This window comes from Catharus ustulatus, chromosome 12, assembly GCF_009819885.2.
Source record: "Catharus ustulatus isolate bCatUst1 chromosome 12, bCatUst1.pri.v2, whole genome shotgun sequence".
Taxonomy (NCBI): Eukaryota; Metazoa; Chordata; class Aves; order Passeriformes; family Turdidae; genus Catharus; species Catharus ustulatus.
Window position 1 is genome coordinate 7,292,790 of NC_046232.1, and position 21,787 is coordinate 7,314,576.

General features: G+C 41.3%; 1 protein-coding gene across 5 annotated transcripts in view; it reads right to left on the reverse strand.

The window, feature by feature from the left end:
• Nucleotides 1-260: 260 nt before the first annotated feature.
• Nucleotides 261-21,787, reverse strand: part of AQP9 (aquaporin 9) — a 29,221-nt gene continuing 7,694 nt past the window's right edge. For all 5 annotated transcript variants that reach the window (XM_033070911.1, XM_033070912.1, XM_033070913.2 and 2 more), the window contains 5 exons: nt 16,369-16,495; nt 12,749-12,886; nt 10,563-10,681; nt 8,704-8,921; nt 261-3,840 (listed from right to left, as the gene is read on the reverse strand). In XM_033070911.1, the coding sequence (XP_032926802.1) occupies nt 3,678-3,840; nt 8,704-8,921; nt 10,563-10,681; nt 12,749-12,886; nt 16,369-16,495 (765 nt within the window). In that variant the 3' untranslated portion in view covers nt 261-3,677. The remainder of the gene's footprint in view (nt 3,841-8,703; nt 8,922-10,562; nt 10,682-12,748; nt 12,887-16,368; nt 16,496-21,787) is intronic.

A 21,787-nucleotide genomic window follows, 5' to 3' on the forward strand; every position in this document is an offset into this window, starting at 1 on the left:
GGGAGAAGGGCCAGGGCAGGAGGCCCTGCTTAAGTGGGTGCCTCTTGGCCTGGCACTGCCCACTGCTCTGGCACTGCTGCTTAGCCACAGAATCTGCCACAGGGGCTGTGCTCTGGGAACCCAGCTTGTTAGTCCATCTGTTCTTCCAGCACAAGGCTATAAAGCATTGTAGGTCATAACAGGCAGCTATTTATTTCTTAAGTCCTTAGGTGCCAGAGGGGAGATTTCTTTTGTATATATAAAAATAGCACTGGAATGCATTTATTAGGAATTGACTGTATTTATTTTGAACCACAATATTTGAACATCCAGATCCACAGACAAAACTCCAAGGAAGTACAATGTTTGCCATACTCTGAGCTTGGTTCTCTGATCACTTATCCTTGCCTGTATTGCCACCCATTGTGAATAATTTCACTGACTTCAATAAAATAACATGCAGTAGCCAACTTTTAATTCAGCTTTCCAAATTACTCCAGTACTAAGTTTAGTTCTAAAGAACAAACACATTGCTCCCAAAAAGAACAAACCCAAAATGAAAATTGAGCAATGCCCTGAAATTAATTTTTTTCAACATTAAAATCAAGGCTGATTACAATTAACTCATTAATCAAAACATCTTTCAGCTAGAAAAACTTGTTGCCAAGTGTTGTTATTATTATTCGTTTAACATAAGTGTGACCACTGAATATCAGTTAATATTAGGAAATTGCATAGTTCATACAAAGTCAAAATACTTTTTTGTTTTTAATAAAACAGCTAATGTCTGTATAAGTTTATGGAATGAGGTGGTTGTTATTGTTCCCATTACCTTGTGGAGATACTGGTCATGGTTTTATAGTAAAGATTCAGCTGAGGTTTGTCCTGAAAGCAGGAATTTATTCCTTGAAATTTAAACTGTCCATCCGAGACAGGTCTATAAGACCTTGTTACTGAATGAAATTCCAGCGTTCGTGAATCCAGGATGAATTGTGATATTAATACCATGTGTCCCCAAGGAATTTACAAAATATTGAATGATTAATTAAAATTTAAATTCTTTAAGCAAACACAGAATTGACAACAATTTGAAAGCATATTTTAAGACATTGTTATGCTATCACACTAGTGTGTCACTGCTTAAGATGTGCATGTTAATAACTTCAGACAAGTAAATGTCACTCATACAGAAATTCTGGGCATAGGAGAGGCATGAGTAGGAGAATCAAGATTTTGTATTTCATAGACAGAACATATTGTGATCAAAAGGATTTTGAGAAAATGAACAACTTTATGTACCTTGGCCAATGCACAGACAGCGAGTGTGGGCTAGTCCCTGAGTAGGCTGTATAAATAAACTGTCCCTTTCTCATTCCTGACTTGTATGCTCCTTTTCCCCATGTTTTCCATGATAAATTGAAGCAATATAGTGATGCATATGGACAGTACTGACTATGCAAAATTCTAACACAAGTGATAATCTGCCCCTAGCATTTTGGACAAAATTGTTTACTTCTGGTTAATTAGCTGTTTCTTTTTATTTTCTGCACAGATATTTCATATTAGATGTTGGTGTCAGTGGTAGAGTAAGTGCTTTTGAGAACTGAGGGCAGCCCTCAGACTGTTTGTACCTCTGTAGTCCCTCTCCAGATACAGAAGGTTGGCAGCACCTGGGAGTGCTCCTGCCCAGGGATGCCAATGGGTGAGAGGCAGCACTCACTGCAAGGGATGGGGCAAACAAAGGATCTGCAACTGCATTTACAGCCCGTCCTGCTTTATGTAGTGCCATTCATCAATATGCAGGACAGAGGATCTGGCTTGTCTCTGCTGCCAACAGAAGGTCTAAAATTAGACCTAATTTTCACATTTTAGTTTTGATTCTTCTCTGCTCAGACTGAGAACTGTTTCTATAAGCTCTCCCTTCTTGTTCCTGAGACTCTCCAGCTAGTGATACAAGGATGCAGTCAAATGATCATGAACAGAGCAGAATTTAACCCACAACAGAGACACACTGAATGAAATGTGCATTCTGCAAAGGGCTGATATGTCTCTGGGCAGCCCGAGTTCATTACAGTTATGTAAGTTTTCTTAAAAACATAATTACAATTGGAATTATACTCCCCCAAGTATATTGCAATATCTGACTTGGAGCTGCAGCAAGCAGAGCTTAGCTTGACCTGCTGCTTCTGTCCCTTTCCAGCCATTAATTTGGCATGGCATCACAAGAGAGTGTGATCAAGACAAGCAGTGACAAAGACCTGATCGACCCAAATGCTGAGGCAGGTTCTGACCACCGTATTTTGTAAACATTTCCTGCAGATACTGCACAGAAATGCACAGGCTATTAGTGGCAACACAAAGGACTCCTCACTTCGGGAATGAAATCGGGAATGTAATGTGGAATTTGAGAGAGCAGAGTTATAGGAATCCAAAGGGAAGAGCATCCTGAAATGAGTGAATTGAACTGGTACTCTGAAGTTTAGCCATGAAAGTAGCTCAGGAGCATTGCTGAATCAGATGCCTGTTTATTTATGATCACCACCACCAACCATGGATAGATGTATGCATAATAGAAATAAACTTTGATTTAACTGAATACATTCAATTCACAATGATTAAACAGATGTTATTTCATTTTCAAGGCTGGATATTTAGGAAAGGGTATATGTCCAACCATTTCTCTTTAGTGAGAGAGAACCCCCACATCAGAACTCTGATGTGGATCTGGCCTTCTATGGAGAATTCAGATCTAGGACTAGCTCTGAGGCCAGTTTTTAATTTGAATTACTGCTACCACATTAAAAATTGCTCCCACTATGCAGATGAAATCCACCTATATAAATTAGCAGCAGCAGGACTCTTTAAAGCTTATACAGACATGGGCTTTGTGCTGACCTCTGCACAGCAGCAGCCTCTTGCTGGGCCATCTCCACAGGAATGAATTGTATCCAGAAAGCACAGCGGAAGAGATTCAGATTAGTATTCTACATAAGCCTTTTAATATTGGGTAGCATAAAGGTCAAGTAAATAGTCTAAAAATAACTAAGCAGTAATGCCATGAAGACCCTGTGCAGAAATTACCCTTTGTCTCTTTGGTGCTGATTTTACAACAAACAGTTTTTACCTTTTGTGATCATATTGTGAGTTACTAAACCTCATCACTGAGGAGTTGATTTCTTGCTGATCAGTAGTGGGTCCATAAAATTTAATAAAGTTCTTTTAAACTGTTTCAATTGACATTTAGCCAAATTGGGTATTGTTTTAAATGTTTAGGCAAGCCATTCTTAAGAAGTAAGTGATGCTCTTGCACATTAATTCAGCACTGAACTTATTAACTAGCTATGCATGCAGTTTTGTATCAATATCTCAACTATTTTCAGTTAATTAGGCAACGTGATTAAGATCATAAGAGTTGAATTAACAGGTCAGTGCCTCATCTCACTACAATTGCATCTAGGAGATAACTTGATCTAAAAGCCGTGTGAAAAGGACAATTTAGCCTTCCCATTCTCAAGATACCAGTTTTGAATGTAGTCAGCCCAATGTCTCATGGAAAGACTTCAATTTTGAACATATATACAGAATTTCTGCTTTGAAAGGTGAATTTCTAATCGAGGCATATGAATTTCATACAGTGGTCCCAACAACCATTTGCATAAAAACTGCACAACAAAATGACAGAGGAAATTCTTCACTTCTTATGCCATATTGGTCAATTCATATTTAGTATGCACCTCATTTTCATCTCCTGTCTGAGGATCTGAATGATGAATTTCAATAAAAATGATATAGATCAATGCTCCAAGTACACCTCCCAGCAGAGGTGCAACTATAGGAACCCACCACCAATTATTACCAGCCCTGTAAGACAAAAAGAACAAGAATTAGTGTTATTTGTTACTCTAGTGAGCACCTTTCTGTCTATTAGTCACTGAACAGTTCCACTGGTGTGCCACTTGCTATAGTGTAGACTTTTCTATTTTGTCTCCCATTTCTGTAAATGGGTGACACCCCCCATCTGCCCTGCCCAACCCAGGCTGGTTCTGACTGAAATGCTAAATCACAAGCACCAGACATGTTCTAAAATGTACTTGCATTTTAGAAAATAAGGTTTTTTTACTGCATGTCTATCTGCGGACAGAGGATGATTTCTCCCTTGTGAAAAGCGCTTTTCACTGCCTTGCAGTGAAATGAACAGGGACATATTCATTGTCCAGTAATCTTGACTTGTGCTGTCCTCAGATTCTTGTGAATAGATTTTCAGGATGTTACAAAAGTGGCTTATTTCATCTGCATGGAAACTTGCAAGTTCACACCTGCAGTAGTATATACTATCTTCCTCTTGACAAATGCAATAAATTAAACTGAATTTTGAGTATATTTACCTTAAGCAATGTAATAAAACACAGTGACTGTAACATTGATTATCCTTGACTAGAGTGGTCAAGATTCAAATTTCGTGATGTAGCATCTTATATTTATGTTTAAAATGTGGTATCTTTCAACAAGAGGCAAATAAATGCTTAGAAGTTTTATACACCTAAAACTTAATCTTAGAATTTTTTTATTCCCTGAGGAAGTCCATCATGCTGGTTCCACTGAAATGTTTGCATTTGCACAATTACTGTGATTTAAGTATGTAGATTTACAGCCGTATTTAAAGTAAGAAGTTCGCCATTGAACTGTACAAAACAATAAATAACAACCTCTTTATGCAGGAATATTGGGTTGGTAGAATTGCTCTCCTTTTCCTAGAGGTCCACATTCAGACAGTAAATAACCGAGTATCCATTTCAGAGCATGGAGTCTCTTAACTGTACTGATGCATTCAGGTGTTTGGGTTTGATAACATGCTGTGTTAATTGAATATGTGAGTCTCCAGTGAAAATCCAGCCACCTCAATTTCATGCATATTGAAAATGGAGAATTTCTTTTTTCTCCCAGAAATACAAAGCGACAAATTAATCTATGAGAGGAACTTTACAGGAAGCTGCAGGGGAACTTTTAAACTGTCAGGATTATTATTCAGCACGCAGTTGTATAGACTTATGCAGAAGTAAACTTGTATTTGTCACAATGCAAGAACAGAACTGGGAGAATATGGGTGCCCTGTTGTTTATACTATTACTGCTTGTTCAGAAGGGCCTTGGAGATGTATGTTTTACCTTTGGAATTATTTCTGTTTTGCCCTGAAGATATAAAATAACTTCTGATGTTGTTTTACTGAGTTTATAAATGTTTGTTTTTTGAATCATGGATGGTTGCTGAGCTCTTGAATTTCTGGAACAAGCATGGACTAAGGTTTTATTGAATTAATCAGCAGAACAAAAGCTGTATCAAGTAGAAGCATGTGTTTTTCCGTGTGATGTGTTTTTACATGGGCGTGTACTGAAGGTGTTTCTTGGCAGATTTCTCTCAGCTTGTTCCATGAACTGGCCTGTGCCTTGTCAGTGCCTGCATGACCCTCTCCAAATCCTGGCCTGTCCTCAGCAGCTGCTGCCAGCTGTGCACTGGACACCCTGTGCTGAGATGCTGGGTGTAAAGCCTTTGTAGAGAGGGCTGCCAGACCTGCGATGGGATCAGGACCCAGCCGAGGAGGAGGGTCCATGACACTGTCATTGGCACAGGAGTGCTGTGACAAGCAGCGATCACCAGCGGCCCCTGAGCTCCCTCAGCCCCGGGTGTACCGGCACGGCCCGGCCCGGCCCAGCACAGCTCAGCCCGGCCCGGCCCAGCTCAGTCCGGCTCTGCCATGGCCCGGTGCGCGGGGCCCGGGCGGGCACTGCCCGTGTGGGGAGCAGGCACGACGGGCAGAGCTGCGCTTGGCTGCGGGAATTCCCGGAGCAGCGTCCGAGCTGCAGGACTGGGAAGCTGGGCCCACTGAAACTTGCAGGCACACCCTTCACCAGCCGGCCGCTGCGGGGAAGGGCCATCCCGCTGTTGGGAACAATGCTAAATGCTTCCGCGGCCGCTGTGCCATGGCAGTGCCCGTGCAGGCAGAGCCTGCCGTGCCTCCTGCCCTGTGCGGAGCGCAGGTTCGCTCCGCGCCGCCGCCTTGTCCCCGGCGGCCACGAGGTGTCAGCGTTACCGCGCCGAGCCGCGCTGAGCCGCGCGGGGCTGCCTCGGGCTGCTGGCACCGAATGCTCCGGACAGCCCTGCCCCTCTCTGCCTCTGGGCTCTTTCACGCTCGGTTTTGCTTGTCAAAATCCAGTCTGCTGTTTGGACCCAACGCTCTGGCTGTTTTCTCACTACAGACAATACTTTGCTCCCCAAACTTTTCTTAAATTTGTCAGAATATTAAGCACGTGCTTTAGCAAGACTCCTGGTTTTCTGATGGGAGCCTTTAATCAAAACAAACCATCTGCATGGGCTGGGGAAACCACACCATAGCTTGCATCTTCTGGCTTGGTTTGGGGGAAATGCTCCTTCGGGTGTCTTTGTGCAAAATGTAGTAACAGCAGCGTTTAGAAAACGCCTGCTCAAATGAATTCCTATCATCTGGACAATTCCATGGTCCAGCAGAAGGCTCCCCTCCAGCCTAGCTCCCTGCCTGAGAACATGATAAAAACAGCATTTACTGTACCTGCAAGCACAAAGGATAGTGGGGATTTCTCTGCTATGAGGTAACTAGCTCAACGTTTAGAGCATTTGCTGGGGAACAGTGTAGAAAGTCTTGCAATTAGGAGTCTGATCTATTTGAGAGTGAGGCTTTCCCAGTGTCCTGGGCTGTTCTGTAGGTAACACCAGAACATTCACTGACATGAGCTCAATTGCCTTGGGAGGTGCTTCCATCCTCCCCCCAAAGAATGTTCAGTGTCCCCTGAGTATTTCCTACTGCTCAGTTTGTACAGCACTACCCTCATGTCTCTGTGGAGGTTTCATGCTCAGGTCCCAGTTCCTGGAGATGCCTTTACTAGAGAGCTTAAGCACCTGTCTCAAGGTTGTGAATTCCATATAAGTGTAGATATCCAAGATTTGTTTGTCAACTGTTGCTGCACCACTTTAAGTTGTCCAGGCACAGCACAGCATCAGGCAATTTAGGATCCTAACTACAATCATTTAGGCTTTTCCCATGGCTCTTCCAGCTACTAACAAGGCTCAGGTTCTTCCTAAGTCTCACCTGGATCCGTGCAGTAAATAAATAAGAACATATTCCTGTTGTATCCTTCCCTTGGACTTGGTTATAGCTGTGGCTTTTTAACTGAGGCAGGGAGGAAGACTTCTTCCTCAAATTTTCACATCCCTTATATTGTTGAAAGTTTATTCTGGCAAGGATCAGAGATCTTGTATGTTTATTTTTTATGTTCACATTTTAAAATTTCTTAACAAGGTCTTTAGGTGGGACTGCATTCCCTCTCATATAAAACCTTAAACTACACTAGGAAAGATGTAGTTTTCTGATAGTTTTTTAATGTAAATGAGTAAGACTGTACTTTTAGAGAGAAGGGGAGTTCACAGGTATTCTGTGACTAGATCACTGTACAATCAGGCTTTCAAACTTTCAGTAATGGAATAGTCAACCTCATAATACATCACCAATGATAGAGTGGCACCATGGCTAATACCACAGTCAGCAACTCCTTGTAACTGCTCAGGTATGAGAGAGGAGAATCCTGAGTGTGGGATGTCACCCTGTGTGTCCTTGTTTTTTAAAAAGTGCAGTCCCATGGTGCAGTGGTAAGAGCTATTGGGGAGGAAAAATTTGGAGGTCACCAGACCAATGAGCTGATGTCCCACCAGCAGCTCACCAGAGCTGGGCTACGAGCAGCCTTGGCTCTGCCCCTTGCTGTGCCTGTGTGCCTGTTGCAGCTATGCCATGCCTTGTTTTTTTGTATGAGAAAACCTTTCCTCAAATAAGGCACATGATTTGTGTAAACAGAAATCATACTGAATGAATCAAGATTATTTGTGCTTCTTTTATTTCTTGCTACAATAAAATCTCTACTAACCAGAGCTCTCCAGTGCTGCAGTACTACTGGGGATTTCTACTTGTAAATAACTGGAAAAACAAACAATACAAAAATAAACCAAAATATCTGCTTCCTGATGACACATTAGCCTTACTTAGATACCCCGGAGTGCCTCTTCCCCTGGATACGTGTGAGATGTGGATTTGATGTGCAGCTAATTAGCCGTGCATCGGGCCAGCCAAGAGCGTGTGCGTGCGCTCGTGGGGTTTGAGAGGGCTCTGAGATGTGGGAAAAGGAAGGGAGCTTTCTCATTCACTCCTTCGCTCCCAGCCAGGAAGTCAGGCTTTTAGATTGTTGTATGTTTCTGCACTAACTCAGAAGTAATCATAGGCTTGATATGTCTCTGTTTTTTTACAGCACCCAGTAAATATTTCCTCCTAATTCTCTCCTGGGTTATTTTTTTGGTTTTTTTTTTTAATTTTTTTTCCCCTGAAAGCTGCAGGACACAAGAAGAAAGCACTCATATTTTCAGTGACCTCTAAGAATCCCTAATATTTTGGGAAAGGTCTTCTTGAAACAATGATTGATATTAGAGATTATGCATGTTTGATTTGCCCTAGGAGCAGGAAATCCTTTTTAAAGCTCAGTTCCTAGAGGATATCTGGCTTAAAGTGCATGAATAGCTGCTTCTGGTATGCAAAGAATTACCTGTATGTATATAAAGTATGACATGGTACCATGTTGAATCAGGATCTTACTTTCCTAGAAAGAATTTTAGCCAGGAGCATTTGACTTCATCTCCAGGGGTACTTACGTGAATACTTCCATGCCCCATCCTGCAATGGCTGTGAAGAGCCTTGGGCCAAGATCCCTGGCTGGGTTCATGGCACAGCCACTGTTCATTCCCAAGGAGCAAGTAAGAACAATTATAAGAAGTCCTACTGCAATTGGCTCCAGGCCCTTGGGTACGCTGTTATTTTTGGTGTCAAAAATAGCAAATATAGCCACAAGAAGAACAGCTGTTGACATCACCTGGCCAAAGCAAAGAAAAGAATATTGAATAAATATGTGTAGATTCTCTCCAATAATGAAAAGAGGGGCTATGGCAGCTCTGTGGATTGGAGTGGCTTAGAGCTGGTATTTAGTTTTATCCCACTATACAGAATAGCAACATTTGGAACTCAGTGCCTTTCTACTTCACCATAATGAGAAGTTTAGATATCTGTGCTGAAAGACAAAGACAAGAAATGTGCTGAGGACATTTGAATTAAAAAAAAATCTCCAACAACCAGGTGGGGAAAGAACAGAGGATTTAAAAGGCATCTCCTGTGTGAGGTCTAATACTTTGTTTCCACATTTTTTTCCTGTCAATATTACAGTTTTATTCACTTAACTTTTGGTAGTTCTGCTGCTATAGCAATGCAATGAGTTCCATTAATATGGAAGTGTTTTATGTGGCTGTAATTTATCCTGATAAATTAGACTAGAAATGAATCTCTTTATCCAGGTATTGCATAACATCAGAAGAAAAAGTGTAATGTGCAAAGCCAAAACTGAGCAGCTAAAATTAGGAAGTACCCAAATTAGGGTTGCACTTATGACTGTACCATGAACTCTCTATTGCATATGCTAATTAAGCTGATGAAGGAAATTTTCTTGGTATTATTTCAGTGCAAGTATAGCTCTGCTTAAATCAAATGCTTTGTCAATGTTGATTTTGCTAATAATTAACTTGATGGGAAAACAGACAAAAGCTTCAGCACCGTCAAAATGTTCAATTTTGGTACTGATTTGGAGAAGTTTAAATTTGAGGGGTTTAAAAATTATTTGTGTTTTGTCTGCTTTTAAGTTTGTTTTGAAACATGCATGGGTAAAAAATATCTTAGGGAAAAATCTGTTGACTGATCCAAAGATCAGAACTGCCTTTCTTACAAAACTTCAAAATAATGTTTAGATTTTTTTGAAGTCAGATTGCACAATCTTTTACGTAATGAATTTCTGTGTTCAGACCATCCCTTGTTTTTCATACCTTACTTACGCAGTATTTATTTCATGTATTCCTGAAGAAGATTGGCAAGTTGATTAGGAGTGTATAAAAGATATGAAACTTTTTTTTTTTTTGCTGTTGCATAAGTGGAATTAAAGGACACAGCTTAGAAATGAATTTGAGGATTTTTCAGGTTCAGTCATTTGAAAAATAAATACTACAAGTCTACCTGCAAAAATAGGTAAGAGAGGAGGCTTTTGCAAGCAGAAAACTCAGTTGTTCAGGGTGTGTTAAACTGTCTGGTAAAGCATTATTTAAGGAATAAAAGGTCCACAAAATGGGCTGGACTTTGATGTAAATGGACATGACTCTGCTGAGATTTATGGAGAAACATTGATTTATGCTGAGCAAAACCTCTTACATATATTGCTTTAAAGACATTTTGAGTGCAACAATTAAGATGATGTATGAGAAAAGAACAACTTGAAATTATTTTGCTTGTAAAATATTACTAAAATGTAACCCCCTGCAAACAGCACTGCATTCTTATTGTACTGTACAAGGGGACATCTGGCCAAAATGGTGAGATTTGGCACACTTTTTAGAGCTATGTGGTTTTCTAATGCTTGGCTTTACAGGTTTTTTTAATGTTTAATTTGTAGAATTAAGACAGCAAGTGCACTTACCTGGTCTGCAAATCCATTTATGAGGGAGAGATAGGGAGCTGGATATGTTGCAAAGATTTGGGCTGTTGCATTAGGTCCTGTGACTTCAAGTTTTCCATCACTGTATTCCATAAAGGCATCTATAGAAAAAGCCAATAACTGTTTGCACTTCTCTATAAACTTTTCTAGGTTTTTTAGGACTAGAATATATGTGATAGGTCTGAGCACTTCACATTCTCAACTGAAACTGATCTCTAAGGTCCCTTCCAACCCAAACCATTTGGTGATTCTCTGATGGTTTTTTCCTGGGAGCACCATTATTGGATTACCATTATTGGAGTGATGTACTCCTCATATCCTCCTGCCTCATCTCTCTTCCTTTGCCTTGAAGTAGTTGTTTTATGTACCACAGCTTTCCAAGTGGGGCTGGTTTTCCCCTGCTTAGAGCTCCAAACTCAGTGCCAAGGAGCATTTTCTGATTCTGAATAGAGCTGTGTTATTCTGCAAGAGGTGCTACATGTGTCATGATGACCCAAGAAATGGACAGCATCCTGATTGTGCATTTGTGGATTCCCAGCCACCAGGAATTACTGCTATTCCATTTGACAATTGTGCAGCTTTAGAAACAGGGAGATATTAAGATGGGGTACTCAAATCGTCACAGACAGACTCTAATCCATTATTTTATTAGTGAATCTGGTGATGAGATGATACTTGTGAATAAAGAAATAGTTCCCCATCTCCCAAGGAAGTCATGGTGAGGGTGATAAGCTCCTCCTGAAGCTAGCAGACAAATCTGTTTCTCCTTGTTTCTGTTTTTTCTGGCTTTGCTTAAAACCACAACATGAGTGCACAGAATTTCAGTTGTTTACTTTGATCAGGCTCTTATTTGAAGTGTCAGTTCTGTGGCATTTAACTATTACAGGGGGGAAAAAGAGGATGATCTCCTATGTCTGTTTTTCTACCAGTGACTTTTCAGTGGACTTCAAAGTGTACATGGCAGTCCTACAAGAAGAGGTTTGGAAATCGATTAGAGCAAGAGGAGGGCTTGAACAGAGATAGGGACATGAGAAAATCCTGCACTCCTGAACATGAGGAAGATGTCCCTAACCTACACCTAAGCTTCTTACTTTGGCTCCCTACCCTACTGCTGCCCTTGTGGCAGAACAGAGTGACTCCCCTGTCAACCCCAAGTACTTGTGGACACACTGCTGCTCCCTGGCCACAGCCCTAATTCTCATGTCAGGCTAGAGGAGGACTTAAATTCAGCTAGAAATCCTGTTCCCGAATTCCAGTTTCCAGATTCTAACACTAACCTTAAGAAAAGTAAACAACTCTTCCCAAAACAGTTATCATGGTTCCTAAAGATTTTCCTCTTTGGGATTACTGTGGGTACTGAGCACTGAGCTGACATAAAAGGGGCATTTCCATTTTTGTTTTTCCTCTGCTGCACCTAGACCCAGCACAGTCTGCAGATGTAATGCCCACAGGAGAGAGGTGTTGGAGGAGATGGGCTGGGCCAGTAGGAGCAGAGTTTGGAGTAGGGGATTGAAACAACTGATCTGCCTGAGTGGATTCAGTCAGTCAGTTACTGTTTTTTCCTTTTGTGGCACGCTATGTAAAAAACCCTGTGCCTCAAGGATAGGGGTAATTTTTTTCTTTTTCCCTGTTGAATATGTGACCCCTTTATCACTGTACCTGGAGTTCATTGCCTTGGAGAGTCACCTCTCAAGGGTGGTCTGAGGTTTGGTCAGGAGGGACTTGATCTCATATCCTGTACCCTCAATGAACGATGATGGTGATTCTTGCCTACAGGCACTTGTAGCAGGTCTTTAATGTTTCTAATTTGCTTGGAAGATGAATAGCCCTATATCCTGGCTATTAAGTAATTTAAAATCCTTACTGAGAAATACATGATCTCAGAGTATCTGATTTCCCATGAATAATTTTTCTAAATATCAGAACATTTCCTGGAGTATTAAGTGTTTCAGTAAATTTGTAGTGTACCTGGAATGTTCAAGCCATTGTTTTTCCCTTAAAACTCTTTATGCTCCTTCCTTTTTTCTTTTGTAGCTTTAGCTTCATTCCTGCCATTAGCCCTGTGTGAACAAGAGTCCTCTGCTTGCCTGACATTCATTGAAAAATTGGGGCCTTAGAGACTGCCTGACCTCTAGTTTGTCCTGTGAACATGTCTAAGGTGTACTCACTGTAATAAATCCCAAAGACAGCCGCTGCTCCAACGAATGCTCCCAGGAGTTGGGCTAATATGTAAATTGGTAATTTGGTCCATTTTAATCTTCCAGTCACGCACATGGCTAATGAAACAGCTGGGTTTATGTGACCACCTGAAAAATAAATCACAAATTAAGTCATGTGGATGACTCAGATACATAAGAATAGGTGAACAATTTGTAAAAATGTGGGCACTTTTGAACATCAGAACAGTACATGCTTTTCTAGATGTTATTTTGCAGTTAAATGCTGACTGCAATTAAACTGAAACAAGTTGGGTGAAATCAGAGGAGGGAGGGCAAAAGCAAAGATCTGCGCTCTTGATGCTTGTGGACTGTGCTCTTTATCTGACTGCTGCCCTGCAGTATGTAACTTATAGACAACTTTTCTAGAAAAATAGTAAATCTCCCTCATTGGTTGTGATGGGAGGGTCCCTTATTCTGCGCATATTCTCTCTCCTCGAGGCCTTTGGCTTTTTATTTTTAGGGGAGAACTGGGGCAGAAGAAAATTCCTTTAATCTCCCAAGACATATTATGATTAAGGTTAAGGACTGTTACTGGCTTGAGCATAGATCTTGAGACAGTTTTGGAGTGCCCTGGATTTAGGTCATGTTTGTGCTCCTGTCTTAAACCTGGGGTTACTTAGGAACTCAGTTTTCATGGAGACAAAATCAAATAGGTTAGGGCTGTCCAGTTTCATGTTGGCTGTGGGGATCTGGGGGCAGCAGTGCATAGTCCTTCACCATGTTTTTATCTAGTTCTTGTGCTTTCTGGAAAGGTCCATGATAAGGAAATTGATAAAGTGGCTGTGCTGAAACAAAGTTCAGTTTTGTGTGAAACTTCCTTCCTTTTTGTTCAGGAACTCATGCACAAAAAAGATTTTAGTAACACTGGAATTCTTCGAGACAATTCCCTCAACATCTTTTGTCAACAAAAAAGGTGTTGTATGCTCTTGGAAAATTTCATTGTTTACAGATACATGGTTACTACTTAAGAAATACAAATTGCCAAATAAATGAAGGTACTTCTTTGTAATGAATACTGAATAATAAAACCCCCAAATTTTGCAAGGACATAGGATCCTTTGCTTATCTTCCAGATAAGGTCTTATTTCAATCTGTATGAATATCAGAAAAAAAATGTCCTTTGTCTATGGTAAAATAACTGAATGAGCATGTTCTTTATCTGTCAAAGGTTAGTGATGGAGAAAGGGCCTCTGTGTACAGTTTCTGTGTTTGTTTGCACTTCAGGTCAGTGAATCATTTTCTTATGAAATCCAGGCACCTTTGATACATAATGAACTTAATGAACTGACAAACACAGATAACAAACTGGATAAAACCTTCTTTGTATCATTTCCAGAATGCTGACCTAGTAGCACCAGTCTTGAATTAAAAGTTGAATTCCTCACTGTGTTTCAAATTCTTCAGCATCGAGCAACTAGATAGATGGCACCTAATTTAACAGCCCTTCATGATAATTTTGATTAATTGTTGTCTTGTCTTTTGTTCCTTACTCTGGCTGGAATTAATAATTTTCCTTTCTTTCAACACCTGATTTTGTTCTCCACCTGTATATAATACAGGGTGACTATGATGGCCAGGACAAGTCATAATAATATTACAGAGGGCTGATTAGCATTAAATATGGAAAAGAAAAGGCTAATTGAAGGCTGTCATGCTGACATAGGTGAGTTACAAGATTCTTGGATACTCTGCCACTCTCTAAAAAAAAAAAAGTTTGGACAGTGTGTTCCTCATTCTTTTGTAGTTGTAGTGATCACAGTCACGGGTTTGAAATGTTAAGTTGGATAAAATAGTGGGAAATAATCTAGATATTGAGGAAAACTGGATGGAGGAAAATTACAAAGGGGAATTTTCTTTAAAAAAAAAGCTCAAATTCATCAAGCATGCAGACTATATATTTTGTTACCATTAATTTAGAATTACAGAAAGAACTCACAAAAAATATTTTAGCAGTACTTAAACATGAGACCTTGACCCAAGAGCCACAGAAATTGCTAACAAATTCTACATAGGAACTTGTATTCTGAAGTGTTCACTAGTAATGGTGTGTCGGATAATAACAGCCTGTTGAAATATCTGTTCCTATTTTTTCACAGAGAAAATGCACTGCATGCAGAATCCTTTGTCATGGGAAAAACACAGGAAGCACAATACTGCAACATCTGCAACTGCTCTGCCCTGCTGGGATTGAACTCTAATTTTCTACATAATGATGGAGATGAATATCCCTTAAAGGTGCAAATGTAGGACAGGTCTTCACAGGTTTGTTTTCATGATACTATATTAGAAGAGTTTAGCTGCCTACATGTAAACCAAGAGCTGTAGTTAAAAGTTGTTCAGATTATAGGAATGTGCTGCTGAATTAATTTTGTGTGATATTGAGGAACAGTTCTGGTCTGTATCAATGACAGTGACAAGATTGCCTGTTTTGTAGAACCTGGAGCACTTTCTAATGTGAGACTTTCTAATGGAAACCTTCTGCATGGTGCCTCTGTAAAAGAATTTGTAAAGAGAAGAGAAATGGCCATAGTAATTTCTGCTACAGCAACTATTACTAACGCTCTAATTATACCTAAAGAAATTTGTCCAGACCAACTTAACCCTCTTTATGAAGGGTAAGAAATGCTTCTATGAGACCTGGAGTAGAGGGCACCATTTGCTTTAAAGGCCAATATAAACTCTGCATACAACACAAAGTATTGTGTATTTTGTGCACAGCATTTTTGTTGCAACCCATCATTTTCTATGTTAAGGAAGACTTTAAATGTTAAAAGCACTTATGCTAATGTTTCCCATCTTAGTTTGGCCAAATTGAATGGTGGAACCAGGAGACAAGGCAGCACCCAATATGGCACTTGTGGACACTGGTTAATTAGTCCAGCTAACTTAGCCCCAGGACTACAGAGAGATTCCTGCCCAGTACATGTTGAGGAAGTGTTACAGCAGAAATAAAGGGGAAGGACAGTACACTGACAGCGTGTCATGGAATGTATCTCTGGTACTGAATCTTTCTCCTGTTTCTGCTTTCTATGATCTGCTACTTCTGTGAATAATCAGACAGGAGCAGACTTGCTATTGCCTGTCATAGGACGTGAAGAAAATAAATTGCACTCTGTAAGGTGAATCCTGTTCATTATACCCATAGTGGGTCATTCTGCTTTCTATGCAGCTGGCCACCATTTTATCTGGTGACTGCTGGATTGGTCTTCATGGTTATTTCTTTAAACACAGTGCCTGTTCTGCCCAGGATAATCTCTACTGACAGAATTTTCAAAGCAACACCAAGATTTCTGGTTTGCACAGAACTCTTTCCACGAAAGTCAAAGGTATGCCAAGGTTTTCACACTATAGCTGAGATCAGAATTTGGTGGGACATTTTGTCAAACACAAAGGATAGAAGGAATTAAGAACACACAAGATTTACTAGCAAAACTCCATTGTGGACTCTACTGTAATGGTGCTTACTGTTGCTAAACTCATAATTGCTTATACCATGAACTGGAAGCCCTTTAACGAGGGAGGCTTAACACTGTAGCAATAAATGCTAGATAAGAAACGAAGTCACTTACCAGAAACGCCCCCAGACACGTAGACTGCGATGGTGACTGCCATGGCAAATCCCACTGACACCGTCATGGGCCCTCCATGCGCTCCGCGGCTGAGCACAGCCTGGCCCACACAGCCACAGCCAAGAGCCTGCGTGGGGAAAGACAAGTGTCAAACCCCCAGTGTGTCTGTCAGATGGCACTGCTTGTGACTTCTGCCATCCTGGTACAGCTGCAAATGCTGCTGATACTGAAACAGTGCTAGAATTTGTCATGTGTGCCATTGTTGCCTTTGCTGCAATGCACATTTGCTTTTTATTTTCCTCATCTCTGTCACGAGGAAGAAGGTCTGCTAATGAGGACCTCTCTCCACACAGAGAACAGTTCTCAGGCACAATGATGGAATACAGACCAGAACTTGGAGCCAGAACAGGATTGCACAGCCTCTACAACAAAACTCTGCATCTGAAAGTGAAATTAATTCTGTGGTAAGTTTTCAGTTCCAGACTGACATTATAAGCGATGAAAAATTTATTGTAAAAGTTATGAAAGATAATTCAAAAAGTTTTTAATGTTTAGTGCTGGAACTCTGGATTGAGACAACCTTCTGGCATCTACTGTGTGTTATTGTTATGCTGACTTTATATCACATATTGCTCTAGCAAAATATTTCACTGGCTCTGCAGCTTGAACAATTAACTGAAGTGAAGATATCTAAATAACTCACAATGAATAATTCTAAGTGGATATAAACTAGTTTTGGATTTGTATTGGTTCCCCTCAGAATAAACTTCAGCAACACATTTAAATATTTGCTTAAGTTTGTGCTTATTCAGTTCTAAAGCCTCTGCTTACCTTCAAGCATATGTTTAGATCCTATTAAAGATTATAGGAAAGACGTTCAAAGGGATAAAATCTTTTAGTTTGAGATAGACTGTTTGATCCATTTCTGTGTCTTTGAAAATCTGCTTTTTAAATAAATGCCTATGTGCTCTGCTGAACAAGGAGCCAAATACTCTATGGAAGCTCTCAGATAATTTCTATAGTCTGAAAACTTTTGCTTCTCTGCAGCTATAAGTGATGTGAATCATACCATTTCTGCAGTGTGACTAGACTTATCTTGAGCAACTTTAATTGCTTATTTTCAGTTGCAAGGCAGTTGAATTCAGAAACTGCAAAGTACTGGGAAAATCTCTTACCTTAGAAATAGACTGTACCAAAATGATTTGGTGATCAAGGTTTAACAAGTGAGTCCTGCTAGAATAGATGCTATTTAAACAGACAAAATCATATTTTTGTTTCCATTATTTCCCCAAGGGGTTTAGCTAATACACAGAATGTGACAGAAAGCTCTCAATAAAATTGCACTCTTAACCAGCTTTTTAATGCAGACGGCATTTCTAAGCGCCCTGAAACTGTGTCATATACCCAGGTGCAGCTCTTGCCTTGAGGTCATAATCAGGTAAGCAAACAAAATACTGACTGGTGCCAGAGTGTTGCAGCTCTGGTTATGTAAGGGTAGGGTGGTGTTAGATAGCTGCAGTTTATTGGACTGTGTAATGAAAAGCTCCAGGACACAGTGCAAGCTGCAGTCAGCTCCTATGCAAGGGATGAGGCACGTGTTAGCCATGCGCTCACCTTGCAGCGCATGAGGTGAGCACAAATCACCTCACAGAGAGCAAACAACGATAAAACACACTGGGGCTGTTCACAGGTGAAATTCCATTGTTTTTTAAACTTTATATGAGACAATTCATAATGCATTTGTATGTGTAATATGGAAAGAACGGCTGTGCTGGAATTCACAAGACTCTAGAGAAGGTGGAATTAGCATACTCTAGTCATCACTTCCCAGATTTCTCAAAGGGAGTATGCCAGAAAGTGCACCAAGCAAGATTTTGAGAAAGATATGGCTCAGATGAGGGGCAAGCTCAGTGGGCTGCTCAGGGCCCCTGCATACACTGGGGTGCAGGTTGAATTCAGGTAACCAGTTCAATCTAAAATACAGTGTGCACTTGTGTTCTGAAATGGCACAGGCAGAGTTTTACTGATTCAAAGAAAAGGCCATTCTTTTGAAAGCATTACCTCTTTCTGTAAGGATGATGAAAAAAGAGAACAGAGGTAGAGGAGACGGTTATAGAAAAGGATAGGGGATAGCAACCTCTGTGTGTATCAACCACAAATTCACAAGAGAAGGGAAGGAAATAATGGAGAGAGGCTGTGGCCTCCCTTCCTTTGTTACCAGAATTGAGGATAGTCATACAGAAACAGCTGTGTAGTCCTCTTGCATTGTAGCTCCTGCTCTGCAGGTCTTAGGGAAACATACAGCTACAGATGCTCCATTTCTGGGCTAAGCAGTCTCTTTTCTTCTGCAGAGAAGACAGGGAGCTGGAAGACAGCTGCACTTGGTGGACCTGCTCAGGTCCAGTGAATAAATACTACTGCAGGAACAGTCAGTTTGTGCCCATCCAGGGATGGGAAAACTGGGAACTGAGCCTGCAGATCTGAGCTGTGTCACTGTAATACTTTCTCCATCTGCTGACCTTTTAAGAAGGAGGAAAAAAAGTTGCCTCATACCTACTGTAGCTAGGTTGGCGCAACTGGGAACCATCACCTAATCATGTAATTACACAAACAGCAATTTAATACCTTGTAAGTCTTTGCTTGACTAGACCAGCTAGGTCATTGAGTTGTAATTAAATTTCTAAGACTTTAGGCCAAGCTCAGCCTTCTGTTTCACCCACAAAATTCATTGATTGAAGCACATGGAGTTAATGGGAGTTTAATTTACAGTAGAATATAGCCAGATCTCTTTATCTTATCTTGTCTATCTTATGTTACTAGGTTTTCCTCTTAGCAGTTGTCTATAGCCTAATCTGCTTAAAATTACAGTAGTTTCACTAATACAATCCGCACGGATTATAAGCCGCACCCCCGGTGCCTCGACAATGTTGCTGTCTTTGTCAATAGATAAGCCGCACCCCGAATATTAGCCGCACTTTCGTTCGTCGCGAGAATCCGTGCGCAGCTTTCACAAATTGGCCAATTAGTAACAGGATCGTGGCATAGCGGGCTTTACTGGCTCGGGGCGGGGCCAGGAAGGCTCGGCCTGCTCATGGTTGCCGACGGGGCCGGGTGGCCCAGCTCAGCGCCACGGCTCGGCGGGGCTGGCCGGGTGGTGCTGCCGCCGCCGCCGGGCTCGCTGGCCCCCCTCTCCTGTCAGCACCGCCCCGCTGTCGTGTTCGCTAGCCCTGCCGGCGGGCTGCCGCCGCCGCCGCCGGGCTCGCCGGCCGCCCCCTCCCGTCTGCACCGCTGCCGCGTTTCCTCGCCCTGGCCGGCACTGCAGGCCCCCGCACCGCCGGGCTCCCCCACGCTGCTGGCCCCGATTCTGCTGGGCTTCCCCCGCTGCCAGGCAGCCCCACCCGCCGGCCTTCCTGCTTCTGCCATGCTCCCCTGCACTGCTAGCCCCAGTTCTCCCGGGCTCCCCCGCCCTGCTGGCCCGGGCTCTGCCGCCCCCCTGCCCCGCCCTGCTGGCTCAGGCTCTGCCGCCCGCCCCCCACACTGCTGGCCCCGCCTCTGCCAGGCTTTCCCACCTCTGCCGGGGCCGGCCGGGCTCCAGCTTGGCTTGGGGCTGCCGCGGGCTCTCACTTCCGTGTTGGCAGCTTTTAGAATTTTGTTAATGTATTAGCCGCCCCGGAATATTGGCCGCACTTCCGGGTTTCCACCAAAATTTTGGTCAAATTGGTGCGGCTTGTATTCGTGAAATTACTGTACTGGAGTACTTTCAGCACTGGCTTTTTTTTTTTGTTCATAAAGTCATTAGATTACAGTCCTAAAAAACATGCTTGGGTGTGGAATAGCTGTCTGAACCTTCTCTGCCAAAATAACTTGCTTCATAGGCCATTAGATCCTTCTCTTTTTCTTGGATAACAAGGCTAATGTTCGGAAAGGAAAACAACTGGTCTTCAGTGAGCATAAGGTCCTGTTATTGCCTGGAAGCTTGCAGGACTTTCTGAATCCTACACATCAGAGAGACTAAAAATCATTTTACCTCAATCTTACTATTTTCAGGATTTTTGCAAATGCTTATAATAGCCACAATTTTAGGGAATTTATTTTTCTACATGGCCAGTAAAGTTTTAGACATCTTAAGGAACGCTTGTATAAAAAAGCCCCCTTCTTATCACACAGTCCTAGAAGTGGTGTGCATTTATAGCCAGACCTTCTGACTGTCACATTAAAGAGGAAGCCAAACTTTTCAGCAGTGTGGAAGCAGTGAGCTGTGCCATGTTGGACTCTGTGCATCCCCAGCTCCAGCTGTGGTGAGACTCACACCTGCAGTGGGTCCCACAGGTGTCCCTGCAGGCAGAGTGTGGGCTCAACGGCTGCACAGCTGATGATGCTGTGCATCAGTACAGGAACTCAATGTGTTACCAGAAATACAGTCAGGAGGTGAAAAAAAAAATTAAAAATCAGTATTTAATCATAAACTGCTCACTTTCAATCATGAAATGCTAGAAGAACAGTGGATATTTCCAAATAGGATTGTCTACTTATAAAAGTAGTAAATGATCTTCTCAGTTTGAGGCATGCTAAATTTGGTGGTGTCTTCCTGAGGGAGTGTCTTTTAGAACTTACTTTCATTCCACCCCCCTCATTCACAAAGCAAGTCTGTTTGAGAATTTACCTATTGAATTTCATAACAAGATGTTTTATGATATTAGAAACTCTTTCCACATAGATGTATTTTTGCTGTGTATTACATAGGATCTTAATTCAGACAAGGTTCTAAGCATTCTTTCAACAGGGACAGTAATGCTCAAAGCAACAGAAACAGAGACATGTTAGATCTAAAATTCAGGGCATTAGCTCCGCAAGAATTCAAGTTACCAGAAAACCCTTTCAGGAAAGACCAGTCCTCATCCAATTTAATGTTTAATATTTGCTATATTTTGTTAAATCGGAGAGTACTTAAGCTTTTAAAGGTGAGATAAAAATACAGCTTACCAGTCAAATAATTTCTGAATACTTTTAAAGCACACAGCTCTTATTTTGCCATTAATGAAATGTTTTGGTGAGGTGAGGAGGATTTCTGTGCATTATGATTTAATCAAGCACAGAGCAATAAAAAGTCACTGTATCCATTCTCCTGATGATCTTCTGGGAAACAACCAATATCCTCTTGGGTTCAGATGGATTTTAATTGGTTTTTTTCAGACTTGCTATCTAATAAATAATGGGTGGAAAAAAACCCCAAACCCTTATCATTTTGTTAATTAAATAGTACAGACACAAGCCTTAAAATTATTGCCATTTTGAAAACGTTTTCTAGTGACAGAAAGCATTACTACTTGATCGTAAATTTAATACAACTTTGGATGACTTGTGTTTATAAAACTTTTAAAAGATATAAATATCAGGTTCAAATTGCTTTGTGGGAAAA